Source organism: Emys orbicularis, chromosome 4, assembly GCF_028017835.1.
Source record: "Emys orbicularis isolate rEmyOrb1 chromosome 4, rEmyOrb1.hap1, whole genome shotgun sequence".
Classification (NCBI taxonomy): domain Eukaryota; kingdom Metazoa; phylum Chordata; order Testudines; family Emydidae; genus Emys; species Emys orbicularis.
In genome coordinates, this window is record NC_088686.1 from 141,722,978 (window position 1) to 141,736,794 (window position 13,817).

Below are 13,817 nucleotides of genomic sequence, written 5' to 3' on the forward strand. Positions count from 1 at the left end.
CCTCTCTGTGCCCCATTTGTAGAAGTGTCAATATCCCCAATGCTTGAGATGTATGGATGGAAGGCTCTGTAGAAGGGTGACGTCTGTCCTAGAAGGTGGTGGTTCTTCACTGGCACCGTGTCATGTCAGCTATAGGAAGTGTAAGGTGGAAGAAGGAAATGGAGCACAAAGCCCGGGAGACCTTGCTGGTTTATACTATACCCAGATGTACAGACGCTGTTTTCCCAACCTATGTATTATATAATTTTTTTTAACATTAGCTTTAATAAAATTTTCAACTGCAGATGTAACTAATACTATCTTACGTACCCACAGGTCATGCATTACCTGGGACAGTATATAATGGTGAGGCAGCTATATGATAAGCGGCAGCAGCACATGGTGTATTGTGGAGGGGATCAGCTGGGAGAATTGCTGGGACTGGAGAGCTTCTCTGTGAAAGATCCAAGGTAGGAAGAGATGCAGCTTTGCAGTGTGCTCACTAGGGCTGGTGGTCCACCGTGATTAGATATTGCTGAGGCAGGGGACCCAGCTACAACATTGTTCCTTTCTGTGATGTAGATGAGACCTCGATGGTCCACTAGCTTATTGTTAGTGCTCCCGAGTGTCATTTGGCATGCCTGAATTTGATTGTATCTGCTTGTAAGGAACAATTCTGCACTGTCTGGGTGGTGGACTAGTTGGTGTAACAGGTCTTTCTGGCTCTAACTTCTGTAATTCCCAGTCCCTTGTTTCTCAGTTCAGCAGGGGCTTGGATTGCTATGGAGGCGGTATCTTCCGCTTCTCTGGATGTAGGGGAGAGGGCTCAAGTTTTGTAATCCCAATCTCTCAGGCTTTTATTAAAGGGAAACTTTACCTTGCCATGCTTGTTCATTTGCAGAGACATTTGTGTGTTTTATCAAAGGCTTTACCTGCTCTTTGCCAGCCCAGCATTCTGACCTTTTGAAGGCCTGATGCTAAACTTGTGGCATGAATTAATTTCTGTGACGGGACCCCTGGGGTGTAGCCTGGGACTGTGGGACTGCTGTACCCCCTTTAATTCTCCAGCCTGGGCTGTCCCTCTCACTGCCTTGCTAGTGACAAGCAGCAAACCCCTCCAGGCGCTGTCATCACTCAGCACAACTGCATGTGGAGCCCCACACCCAGCTAGATTGCATGAATGCTCCCAGAGACTCTCATGAATTAAACAGAGAAAGGCACGAGCCAAATCCCCCCAGCTCCCAGCCTGGTACCTCAGGAATATATCGTCTTGCACGGCTCAAGATGAGCCGTGCAAGTTTATTAATTGGTTCACCACTTCATCGATGGAAAGTGGATATACACTAGCCTTTGTAAATCTGAGCAGATTTACCAAATACTTACTGGTAAAGATAAACAGTAAAACAAGTGTATTGACTACAAAAGAGAGATTATAAGTGATAGGCAAAAAGTCAGAGTTAGTTACCAAAAGAAAAGAAAATATAAGCACACAGTCTAAACTCTCAACCCTATTAGACTGGGCAACATCTAGATTAAGCAGTTTTTCTCACCCCACTGGATATTGCAGTTCATAGTACACAGGTTTCACCCTGGAAACCTGGGCCAGTCTCCTCAGTGTCCTTGTTGCTAGTTGCAGCATAGGTACGGGGGAGGAGAAAAGACGAAGCATGGGGCCACTATGTTCTGTTTGACACCTTAGTCCATGTGCTTGGAGAACTCAAGTCCAGGCATATCTGGGGTCATTGCTGAGTCACCAGGCAAGGTTGAGCAATTGCCCTGGTGTGGCCTTGTGCAAATGAGTCATTGCATTGTAGCTCCCTTGCTGGACAATGGCTGTTGATAGTTGTTCAAAACCCGCCCGGGCATTGGTTACTTTTCCTTTCTGTTGTCTCTGGGGAGCTGCTGATTCCCCAACTTACAGCATGTTTTAGTGACAACCATACAACACAATCTCATAACTTCATATGCACTAATGATGTACATATTTAGATAGATCAATGGCTTTCAGCAGATCATAACCTTTCCCCTGATACCTCACATGGCATGCTTTATATGCAGTATCACAATTTATATATAAAGGAGAAATATGGGGGTTACGGGGTGCTCCCCCGAGGTATAGAGTGTCACAATTTTCCGTGCTAGCAAAATGACTGATGTAAGACAGCAGACTGCAACTGGGGTTGACAGATTACAACCGCTTAAGCGAGAGCTCTTGAATTCAAAAGACCAATATCTTGATATGAAAACAAATGACCAAGAAGAGGTTATATTTCAGATAACTCCTACAGTCTCCAAAAGGGGAGAAGTGGCTAGGGGAGGGGAAAAGTCAGTGCGTTTTTCACAGTGATTATATCAGATGATATATATTATTTCAGATGAAGGCCTGCTGCACACCATGGGCGAATCTGGGCCGGTAATGTTTGCCCCACCTTGGGAGCTCTGCCAAAGAGGAACACCTTTAAATTACAGTTCATAAGAGTTACGTTAGGAGACGCTGTCTCAGTACTTCCCTTACAAGGCCTTCTCCTGGCCAGTATTGCCCATTTAGAGAGCTGCACTGGCTGCCAACAAGGAGGTTGTTGCTGCTTTCTGCTGCTGCATAGTGGCTGGAATGGAGAGGATATTAGGAGGCATGGGGCAACTGGGAGAACAAAGTCACCATGAGGAGAGGCTATCTTATTTTTTGCTGTGGTTGCACTCACTAGTCCTCTTTTCCTTGCAGCCCAGTTTATGACATGCTGAAAAGGAACCTGACTTCTGTTACTATTACAGGTAGGTTTGTCTAGTTACAGCCAAGTGCATTCAGTACAATGTTAATTTAATTGGGGTAAGTAATGATATGTAGGAAAGAAAAATGTTCCTTGAGTGAAAAACTGCTTGTGGAGGCTTTGTGGGGGCACACTCTGAGAATACATTCAAGTCGTGTGTGTGTCTGCAAAACAGTTCACGTGGTTGGAAACCAATTAGCCCTTTGCCTGACATGCCAGTGTATGGCTGGAGCTACACCTCAAAAAGCAGAAGACAGTTTATATCCAGAGACACATCCTGGAAACTGACAGGGTTAAATGCTAGGTGTGAGTGAACTGGCTTGGCTAAAAATACCCCACTGAAACCTTTGCTCATCTCTCAACCTTTGCTAAGCTACAAAATGTTGAGTGATCTCCACCTGGCTCCCTACTATCGCTTGCATCTATACTTTGTGATCTTAGTTAAGACTACTCATAGAGGTGTTGGAAATCTGACATGATGACCTATTCCCTTAAATAATCCATTCCAATGTCAGAGGTCTGAATACCTGACTTACCCGCTCAACATCACCGTTACTCTGCCAGCTCATGGGGAAAGCTGTCAAATCCATCCACATAAAGAAATTCAGTCACAAGTTGAAACAAATGTTGTTGTTGTTGTGCTAACCTAGTCCCTTGTGGTTGTTTTCTCCCAATCTACCATTCAATTAGTACAGCTGTTAGCGTCTACTCAGTAGAGAATTCATACTGAAATAGCAAGCATGTGAATCGTGAGCAAGGTGCATGAGGTCACATGCCATACTTCCTAGGGCTCTAAGCAGTTTCATACCAAGGACACAGTTTTCAGAAGGGCCTAGTCTATTTTTTGCACTAACAAGTAGTGGTGCATGCAAATTTAGAAGCCATTTCAGAAACTGTGGCCAAATACCGTGTAGTTTTCCGCTTTTCAGCCATGGTTAGTGTGCATCAGTGCTTCCAGAGATCACCCATTCCCGTCTGTAATGAAGAACCTGCCTGAGCACTCTCTTGTCTAATCACCTACCTATATCTGCAGAATAACTGTGTGAGTGCTAATTTCTATGGTGGTGATTCCCTGGCTTACCCATGAGCAGCATAAGTGGAAAGCAAAGAACCCTAGGGAAACATTTTCTCCTGCTAGCAAGCTCCCCTCTGCTGGAGGTGTGTGTGTGTGCATTTGTGTGGGTGAGCTTGCATTTGTTCATTCCGGTCATGGTGTAACGATTTTTAAACTTGCTAAAGGAAATAATGTTCCTTTAGAGAGTCGGTCACCGAGTTATACCGATGTGTGTGTGTGTGTGTGTGTGTGTATGTGTGTGAGAGAGGGAACAAAACGAAACAAGCTTGGCAGACTGATCCCTGATTTTGTACACCCAATTGTGAATTCACAAGTGTCTAGGAAGGGTGCTTGTGGATTTATTTAATTTTTTCTTAGCACAGGGCAACTGGAAATAGGATTCCATAGCCTGTCATACTTCACAGCCTGTCATACTTCATGTTCCATGAGAGCAATAAATATTCACTGGCCAGATTTCTGCTTCTCAGTGCCTCTTTCTGCAAATTATCAAGGCCACTTCTGTAAAGTGCACTTATAGAAGGAAAAGTGACTGTGTCATAAGAACATATCTCCTTAATACCTAGCTCTCATGTAGTGCTTTTCATCAGTAGATCTCTGTATTCAGCCTAACTGTTCCCTGTATGCCTGAGTCATACAGCTTCTACTTTAGGCTATCTACTTTCTTGAAATTTTATGTTCAGTGTTTTTATTGTTGGCAGAGACATTTTCCAGTGCGAAAGGTGTTTTTCCAACCATTGTAAGAATAGTGTATTCTATATATAATATGTTCAGACAGAGCTAGACTTCATCATAAAGCCATTCTTCCTCTTCTGACACTTCGGAGCCAAAGCAATTATGGATGAGTGAGTTGAAGTCTCTTTTGCTTCAGGCAACATCAGCTAATCTCTGATTGCAGAATCTTTACTGCTGATGATGATGGAAGAGGCAGAAGAAAATGGCTGGATTTTCAGATTTGCTTTATTGGGCATTAGAAAAATCAACCATGGGCTTGTAAATAGAGTATATTTCATATGGACATGGAGTGGAAGAGAATATGGGATCCAGCAGTGTTGTTTTACAGTCACTTTTCTATCTATAACTGCACTTCACTGTGTCTTCATGTTTGTGTTGTGAAGTACAACAGGCATAGAAACCCAGTCCTGCTCTCCTAGAAGTCAGCGTTGCCATGGAATTAAAAGGGAGCAGGAGCAGTCCCTATATTTGCTTCTCCTCTGAGCCATTCTGCTCATTTAGCCTTTTCTAAAATACAGGTCTTCAGTTGAGTTAGTCATTTTTGTTTACCTGATTGCTTTGGCTTTTAGCTTAGACTGTAAGGTTTTTGGGGGGCAGGGGAGTTACGATTAACCTTTGGGGCTGTGTATTTGTCTGCATTAAGTTGTATTGAGGACATGTACACTGATTGTGAATGCCTAGGGAGGAGCCTGCCAGGACGTGGACCTTCCCCTATTTGGTCTGGTTTCTTCTTTCTCCTCTTCAAAATGACATCTCCCCACAGGTAGTCTCTGTGGCCAGTGAAAGAGTGTGTATCCACCAGGCATTTCCCTGCTGGCCTTGTTTTTCAGCATGGAGCTACTCTAGACTCCATGCTGGAGTCGCCACCTCTGCTGCTGCATTGAGCTTCCCTGCCCACAACCTAGCAGCTTGCAGAGGGAGAGCAGGCCATGTGGGGGGTGTCAGGATTCTTACCTGCAATGAGGTACGGTCTCCCAGTGGCCACAGACACTTCCTACTCCCTAGTCCAGTGCCCTCTACATCCATAATAAAAACAAAGAAATAAACAGTCCCCCTGTAATAGCCATCTGGGAATTGGCCAGCTGCCTAAGCAACTAGAATCCTTTCTTCTGTAAAGTTCCACACGCCTGTCTGCCAAGCCTGGCTCGTTGGTTGCTTGCTGAGGGCCCTCTGTGTTGTGAGAATGGTTATTACCAGGGAAGGTTTTTTTCTTTTGTTTTACTTGCCATATAGATGCTGCACAGACTCTTGCTCTCGCAAAGGATCAGAGCGTCGATAATCCAAGCCAAGACCAGCTGAAGGTAAACCCACTGCCTGGTGGTTTCTTTTGTTGTACAGAGCGGCCCCTTCTCTGTACCTGTGCATGGTGGACTGCCAGAACTTTTTACTGCTTGACTGGTAGGTCTTCGCCTTCCTTAAAAGTTCTTGGGAGTCCACAGACCAGGGACAGAGTGACCCTTCTCTGTTCTCTTCATAACAGAGTTCCATTCTCTGGGCGCGTTTCTCTGGGATGTAACACTTCCTGTCCTCAGTCCCTCCAGCTTGCACTGTGTTTGGATTTTGCGTGTGTGTGTGTGTGTTGTTTTGTTTCTCCCATTCTTCAAACAACAGATTGAACTTCCTAAAAGTGTAAACTGGTTTTGCTCAGTGGGATCATTTCTGAAAGCTTCTAGGCAGAATCTGGAAACCTGGGAAAAATCTTTGTCTAGTCCTAACTTGTTTTGGGCATATACATGGGGATTAATACAGTCTGGAGTGTGGGGGCGGTGGGGGATGCATATCGCAATATTACTGCATTAAAGATGGCAACTTTTGGTCTCTTGCCAATCTTGAGATTTTTCCTGGGTTGAAAGTACTCTACGTGTGCTGATAATAGATCCATAGCAGCCTTCTGGAAAGGTTAATTCCTTGTGTTGTGCTCAAAAAACCTTTATTCTTCTATGGAACTCCTTGGTGTTGTACTGCAGCTGGTGACTCAGAGTGGAAGTGCTACATCCCCTTGTCCCTATAAGCTCTGATGGGCTAATGGATGTCTTTTCTGCCTTCCTTCAAGCAGACTAGCACAGAGGGAAGCTCTGACACTGAGGGAATGGAGGACAAAAGTGATGCTCCTGCTTTGTCTACCTCACAGCTCAGCTATGGAAACTGCGAAGGTGAGTGCAAGTTGTTTCCACATCGAGGGGCAAGGACAAGCCCACCTACACATTTGTGAATACTGCACGTGGTGCTCTGCATGGCAGGAGCCGATCAGAGTAGGATGCTGGGAGACTAATAAAAATCCTATTGTGGAAAGTAATCTTCCAAAGTCATGATTTTATGTGCAGAGATTTAGAGAACCATAAATATCTGCCGTAGGTATTGTATGTTGTACACGCTTTTTAGCCCGGATACTTGGCTCATAAATAAACAAACACTTGGAGGAAATGGCAGGTTAACGCCAAACAGCACATCAATCACTAAGCAACGCCATCAAAAATCTTAGGTTATTTTAAATGCTGAAATTATACTTGTATCAATTTATCTTCCATGGGGACTTTGTCTTCTAATTAATTGGAATCAGACCGAGCTGTCTGCAGTCAATACCCGCAACCCTATCAGAGAACTGAATAACAATAGTGTTAAGTTTTGCTGTATTTTTCATCCATCCTCCTAACTAGAAAATTCCTCTCTTGAAATTTGTTTTAATGTCTCTTGAGGCTTTCTTGCTAGTTCATTGGGATGCATATTATGTGATATGGAGAGTTTGTTTCCTTTTCCCTCATTACTCCCAACTCCACCCTGACATCAAAGGGTCTGATGTTTTAAAATTGGCTTCTCTATTCGCAGGCTCCATTATTGGTTGGCCCAAATGAGGATGGGTAGATATTTACCTGATTGCAGGTAGAGGTGGTCCTTGTCTGTGCCTGCAAAACTGCAGGCCTGAATAAAGAGCTGGAGTGAAAGTTCTTTGGAAATGAGGCCTCCATGAGATTGGGAAAAAAAGGTTGAATTCCGTGGGCTAAAGTGAGGCAAGGACTGAGAAGACTGGCAGATTCCCTTTTCTCTGCTTCTCATTTTGAAGAGTTTCTGGCTGGGAGCCTTCTCATGGAATCAAGGAGCACTCATTGCTGGAAACTGGGGCCAAATCCAAACCAGGTGTGACCAGATCTAACTCATCAGTTGAAGTGTCACTGTGCCCAGTTTATCCAAAGCTGAATTTGGCCCCAGTGTATTGTACGAGTTTTATTTGTGCACCAGGTTTCACAAGCATCTCCCTGTTGAGAGTGTCACTTAGAGCAGTGGTTCTCAAACTTGGGCCGCCGCTTGTTCAGGGAAAGCCCCTGGCGGGCCGGGCCGGTTTGTTAACCTTCCACGTCCGCGGGTTCGGCCGATTGCGGCTCCCACTGGCCGCGGTTCGCCGCTTCAGGCCAATGGGGGCTGCAGGAAGGGCAGCCAGTATGTCCCTTGGCCCGCGCCACTTCCTGCAGCCCCCATTGGCCTGGAGCGGCGAACCGCGGCCAGTGGGAGCCGCGATCGGCCGAACCTGCGGACGTGGAAGGTAAACAAACCGGCCCAGCCCGCCAGGAGCTTTCCCTGAACAAGCGGCAGCCCTAGTTTGAGAACCACTGACTTAGAGTCTGCAGTGTAGTGGTGGTGGCCAAGGGATGGTCAAGGGAATCAACGGGGCTGTACTCTGTGTACGTGTGTACACATGCGCAACCTGTAAATAATGCACATGACTGCTCTGCTAAGCAACATGAGCATCCAAAAGTACAGGAGGTGCAACATGCCAGTGTGATGCTGTAATAAATACAGCCAAGGGCTTGTTAACCTAGCTCAGGCAGAAAGGTATGGAGTTAAAGATTCTATAATACACAGTGTATTGGACTGGGATGGGTTTGCTGGTGCCACAAGCCGCATGTGCCTGTCATGACCTAGATTCTACTTGGCTTCTGCAGGCAAAGACTTAATAGAAAACCTCTCAAAAAGCAAGAAGCCCAAACTGGATCTAGTATTTGAGGAGTGGGATGTAGCTGGCCTTCCATGGTGGTTTTTAGGAAATCTGAGAAACAACTACAAGTCCAGAAGTAACGGGTCAACAGACATACAGACCAACCAGGTAAATGGATACTTTAAACAGCTAAAGCTGCAGTGTATTCTCTCCCTCTCCACTCTTGTGTGGGTCAAGTAAATATTCCTGTCATCATTTTTTTCCCCACAGTTCAGAGTCTGTCCAAGACTTTCAACTTCTCCCTTCTATCTACCCCGTTAAGTCTTTTCATGAATGTAAGGTTTGCTTTGGTGTGTCTGGACAAAATGTCCCTGCTCCCCAGTGTTTTCTTCTCCATGCCAAAGTGTTGACTGTGGCCTGGTCCACACTAACCCCCCACTTCGAACTAAGATACGCAACTTCAGCTATGTTAATAACGTAGCTGAAGTCGAAGTACCTTAGTTCAAACTTACCGCGGGTCCAGACGCGGCAGGCAGGCTCCCCCGTCGACTCCGCGTACTCCTCTCGCGGAGCAGGAGTACCGGCGTCGACGGCGAGCACTTCCGGGATCGATTTATCGCGTCTAGACAAGACGCGATAAATCGATCCCAGAAGATAGATTGCTTACCGGCGGAACCGGAGGTAAGTATAGACGTACCCTGTATTTCAGTGGTGCCATGTGCATATAGCCTGTGGGGTCATTGGGATCCTTTGGGATAAAAGTCACTAATATATAAAGAAGATGTATGTAGCATGGTGGCTAGCCTGTGTGAACTATTAACAAGGGGACTGAATTGTAGAGCGGGTCAGAAAATGGACACTTGTGAAAATTTGTCTCCATTTTTCAGCGTGTTCTACTGCATTGCTTGTCACCCGAAGAGTCACTGAGTGAGTTTGAGTGGGGAGAAGTCTGGTGTAAAAGAAGAGGAGAGGAGAGCATGCATTAGGGCTGCAGTTATGCCCCCTCACTCTTGTTGAGAGCACTGGAGTTCTGCATACCCAGACCTGTTGAATCACTAATATCCTAATGCATGCATGTTTTCCCCCATCTCCGTTCTACTAGGACATAGACACTGCCATTGTTTCAGATACTACTGATGACTTGTGGTTCCTCAATGAATCTGCGTCGGATCAATTCAATGTTGCCGTCAAAGTGGAGACAGTGGACTGTGAAGAAGTGGGGAAAGAGAGTGACAAAAAGGTATCTCCTAGTGATACACAGTACGGCTGTGTTAGCTGATCTAATTTATGTTGCAACCCTTTGCCATTCGTTTCTCTTCTCCTGTTCTGCTTCTGTATTGGGAACAGGCAGTCCAATGACCAGCCAACTTTGTACGTCTTCCTTAGTAAAGGAGTCCCCCTCAATAGTCTCTGATGGGATGTCCATTAGAACCACTTTTCTCAGAAGCTATAAGCTGTGGGGAGTCCTCTGTCTCTGCTCATTTTGACCAATCGAAGTCATTTTTCAAGGCACACAGTCGGCTTAAAATCACACTTCTGAATTTTTTCTCTACCACTACTACAGCCATTACTTTAAGATTCAGCACTGAAAAAGATTAGAGGAAAAATATTTTTCTTATACTTTTTTGCGAGCACTTTGTGCACAGTCAGTTTAACAGTTTAGGCCTGATCCTGCAAACTTAGTTGATGGTCAACAAGACCAGTCACATGAGTAAAGTTACCCACATGCATGTTTGAAAGATGTGAAGAAAAATCCATGAACACATTTTTAGAAAAGTCATTAGTGAGATTTGCATACAATTCTAATAACTTATTTAATCTTCCCAGGTGATTGAGGTTATGTGTACTGATGACCTCGAGGATTCTCAGTGCCTAAGTGACGACACAGATGTAGAAGCTGCCTCTGAGGTATTCATTCTTTAGCTCAACATCCCATGCTCTGAGTGTGTTGCGCCAGCTTGTCTGGCTAAAATGTACACTATTTGCTGTGCTAGGAGAATGTTTACTGTATCCCTTTCAAAAGCCATGATAAGTGCTCTGTAGCAAAAAAGTACATTCCCTTTGCTTGGTCACCTGTATGAAGTTTAGGGGGTGTCTTTCAGTCCAGTTTGTTTTGAAAAGGTGTCGATTTAAATATGGACACCAGGATCGGCACAAAATGGCCCCCTTGTTGGCAGCCTGAAGAGTAATCAAGCATTGAATGGGCCATGGAGACGGAACACCACTCACAGCAGAGTAGTCCCTTCAGGTGCAGGTTTAGGCAGTTTTGCTGGGCAGTGTGGGAGAGTTTGCACCTGCCTGTGCTGTAGCTGTTCCCTTGCTAGACGATTCAGGGCTTTATTCTGTGTTATGCTAAGGCCCCTTTACACTGCCAGAATTGTGTAAATGGGAATCAGGCCCTTAGTGTCCGGCGTTGTCAAGCCAGCACTAAATTAATTAGAATGGGAAAAACAAACAAACCTGGTTTTGTTATGAGAGGTGAAAAATGGATGTGTTTGCACACTTTTCTAGGGCCAACTCTGTATTGCAGTCTGAAAGGGAATCTGGGATATTATCCTTAATGAAGATTCAGAAGTATAAATTAAGCCCCCAGTAGCCAATGAAATAGCCAGATCAGAGTTAGTCATATCAAAAAAACATGCTGCTGCAGTATTCTGTATTCCAATCAGAGTTCCACTGTATCCTGAGAACTCCAAGCCAGCTTCTAAACTGCTGGTTGCTTCAAGGTGGTCCCCAGGATGGAGAGAGAATCCAGTTGTCACTCTAATCTGTTTTAGTTGCTCCTGTCACAGTAGCATCTGGGTGCTTCACCATCTTCAATGTATTTATCCTCAACACCCCTCCATGGTAGGGCAGTGCTGTTATCACCACATTACAGATGGGGACCTGAGGCAGAGAGAGATGAAGTGACTTGTGCAGGGTGACAAAAGGTGTTTGTGGTGGAGCAGGAATTGAACTTGGGTCACCCACAGCCTAGTTAGCACTTGAACTACAGATCCATCCTTCTTCCCCATTTCCCCCTTCAGTTTCTGAACCATGTGGAAAAGAATTGTCCCTTTTGACTCTTCTCCAAGAGACATCCTTCCCAGTGTATCTTAACTGACACCAGAGCTATGTTCTATTATCTGTGCTCTTTTTTCCCCAATCCTTGCAGGCTTTCTTTGGAGGGTTTTGCTGTATGTCAGAAAACATATATCACACTGTTCCTTGCAGCTGGCAGAGCCAAAAAAATTTTGAGCACACTTTTCTAGACTGTGCTGGCTTGACAAATTGGATTGTCCCTGGCCTAGGATAGCTGAATTATAGCTCTAAACTTGAGCAGCCATTGCCTTTGGTATATAGGGTAATCAAGTACGCCACTATCAATTGTATAGATCCAATAGATGCTAAATAATTAATGATTCTGAGAAATACACTTCTAACCAATTCAAGGAGCTATCTACCCTTGAATTTAGAGTGGGGCACTTAAATTTCAATAAACTGCACAGAATGAGAACTTTACTTTCCTCCAAAGATACGAAGGTTGAGAGGTGAGAAAAGACAAAGTAAACTCCTAAGCAGAGGGCGTGAGTCTGTAGGTGTTATGGGCAAGGTGAAATGTTTCTGAGGCTCTCCAAGTTGCCACTGTGTATCGTGCATCTGCTAGCCTTGACACGCTGCCATTCTTGATTCCTCTTCTTTGCTGCTTCCTGCACATAAAGGAAAGCAGCCTTAGCAAGAATGCACTGACTTGCTCTTGTTTTTGTCTACTCCATTCATTCTTCAGGACTGCTGGCAATGCACCAAATGCAAGAGGTTTAACTCTCCAGTCAAACGGTACTGTTACCGCTGCTGGGCCTTACGGAAGGACTGGTACTCGGATTGCCCCAAACTAGCTCATTCTCTCTCTCTGTCCACCATTGATACTATTCAAGGCAAAAAGGATGATGAGGGAATCGATGTCCCAGACTGCAGAAGGACCGTGTCTGCTCCAGTTTGCCGACCCAAAGATCTGTACACAGGTGAATGCGAGTCCCATGTAGACCCTGGCAGCTCTATGGAGTCCCTGGGTTTGTCACAAGAATGCAAGGACCAGGAGCCACAGATGCATTTTGGTGAACACAAAAAGGAAGAAGAAGTAGAATGCCAAGAGAATATCAAAAATTTGTTGAATCCCTGCCTTCTATGCCAGAAGAGGCCGCGGGATGGGAATATTGTCCATGGAAGGTCTGCTCACCTAGTGGCTTGCTTCAAATGTGCGAAAATGCTGAAGAAAGGGAGATTGCCATGTCCAGTGTGCAAGAAACCAATCCAGATGGTGATCAGAATCTTCACGGGGTAGCTGTGCCGCTGCAAGGTGCTTCAGGGACTTAAATGGTAACTAGTCAGGGGACAACTGCCACAAGGTTTACGTTAGTGTCTATGGTGCTGCAAGGGAGGCTAACCATATAACTCAGCTAAAGAACAGGGGTCTCAAATTCACAAAGGAAGTTGAGGAATCCCCTTAATGAAATGAAACAATGTTCGGTTTTTAGTGTCAGTTTACGTTCCTGGGGCCTGACTGATCTGTCCGTAGCATCTGCCCCAGGTTTTAGAATTTCTGAATCCTTTACTTTCCAGGGTCTAGAGATGATGCTTTCCCCTGGATGGTCTTGTTTTCATAACTGATCCTTGCAGAAGCCAGATGGTTAATAAATAAATATGTAACTCTGGTTGGTTGTATGCTCTGCAGTAAGCTAAACTCTGTGCAGTACCTGAAAATAGAAAGCACAGGGGTGGGAGGAGAGTGTGTCTGTGTGTACACATATGTACGCTGGATTCTCCAAGGATCAGTTCTCAGAAGAGTAATGGTGAACGGGGGTTACAAGACTTCTAACTCTCTGCAGTATTTTGTAAGATCGGGTTGAGAGACTCCCCAAAATCCTTAATGAAAAACAAACCTCCCCAACTTTTAATCAATATGTAAACCACCCTGTATGATTTAGCAATCATGCAAGAGCAAGGTGAGGTCCCTTTTAACTAAGATACAGTGTTGGGGGCCAGTTCCTCAGCTGCTGCCAATAGGCATAGCTCAGTCAACTCAATGCTAATTGACACCAGCTGAGGATCTGGCCCTTCGGTTAGGTGTGCACTTACAGCAGTTGTGCGTGTATATATGAGCATTCTAATGCTCATAATTAGCCCCTCACACCTACAGCTGTTTTAACTGCATCCCTACCTTTTTTAAGCTGTCTTATCATTTGAGAAAAGTCTCTATTTAAAGTGCTGGCGAGATTCACTAATGACGAATGTGCAATTTTGAAAAATAAGGCATTTATCTGAGTGCGCCACCTGACAGCTGGTTTATCTAAGG

At 44.9% G+C, this 13,817-nt stretch overlaps 1 protein-coding gene across 1 annotated transcript in view; it reads left to right on the plus strand.

Moving 5' to 3' along the window:
- The window catches only part of MDM4 (MDM4 regulator of p53), a 30,757-nt gene extending 17,351 nt beyond the window's left edge, over window positions 1-13,406 (plus strand). The window contains exons 4-11 of the mRNA XM_065403208.1: window positions 316-449; window positions 2,702-2,751; window positions 5,788-5,855; window positions 6,611-6,707; window positions 8,493-8,653; window positions 9,588-9,725; window positions 10,313-10,393; window positions 12,252-13,406. Coding sequence (XP_065259280.1) covers window positions 316-449; window positions 2,702-2,751; window positions 5,788-5,855; window positions 6,611-6,707; window positions 8,493-8,653; window positions 9,588-9,725; window positions 10,313-10,393; window positions 12,252-12,806 — 1,284 coding nt within the window. The 3' untranslated portion in view covers window positions 12,807-13,406. The remainder of the gene's footprint in view (window positions 1-315; window positions 450-2,701; window positions 2,752-5,787; window positions 5,856-6,610; window positions 6,708-8,492; window positions 8,654-9,587; window positions 9,726-10,312; window positions 10,394-12,251) is intronic.
- Window positions 13,407-13,817: the final 411 nt, after the last annotated feature.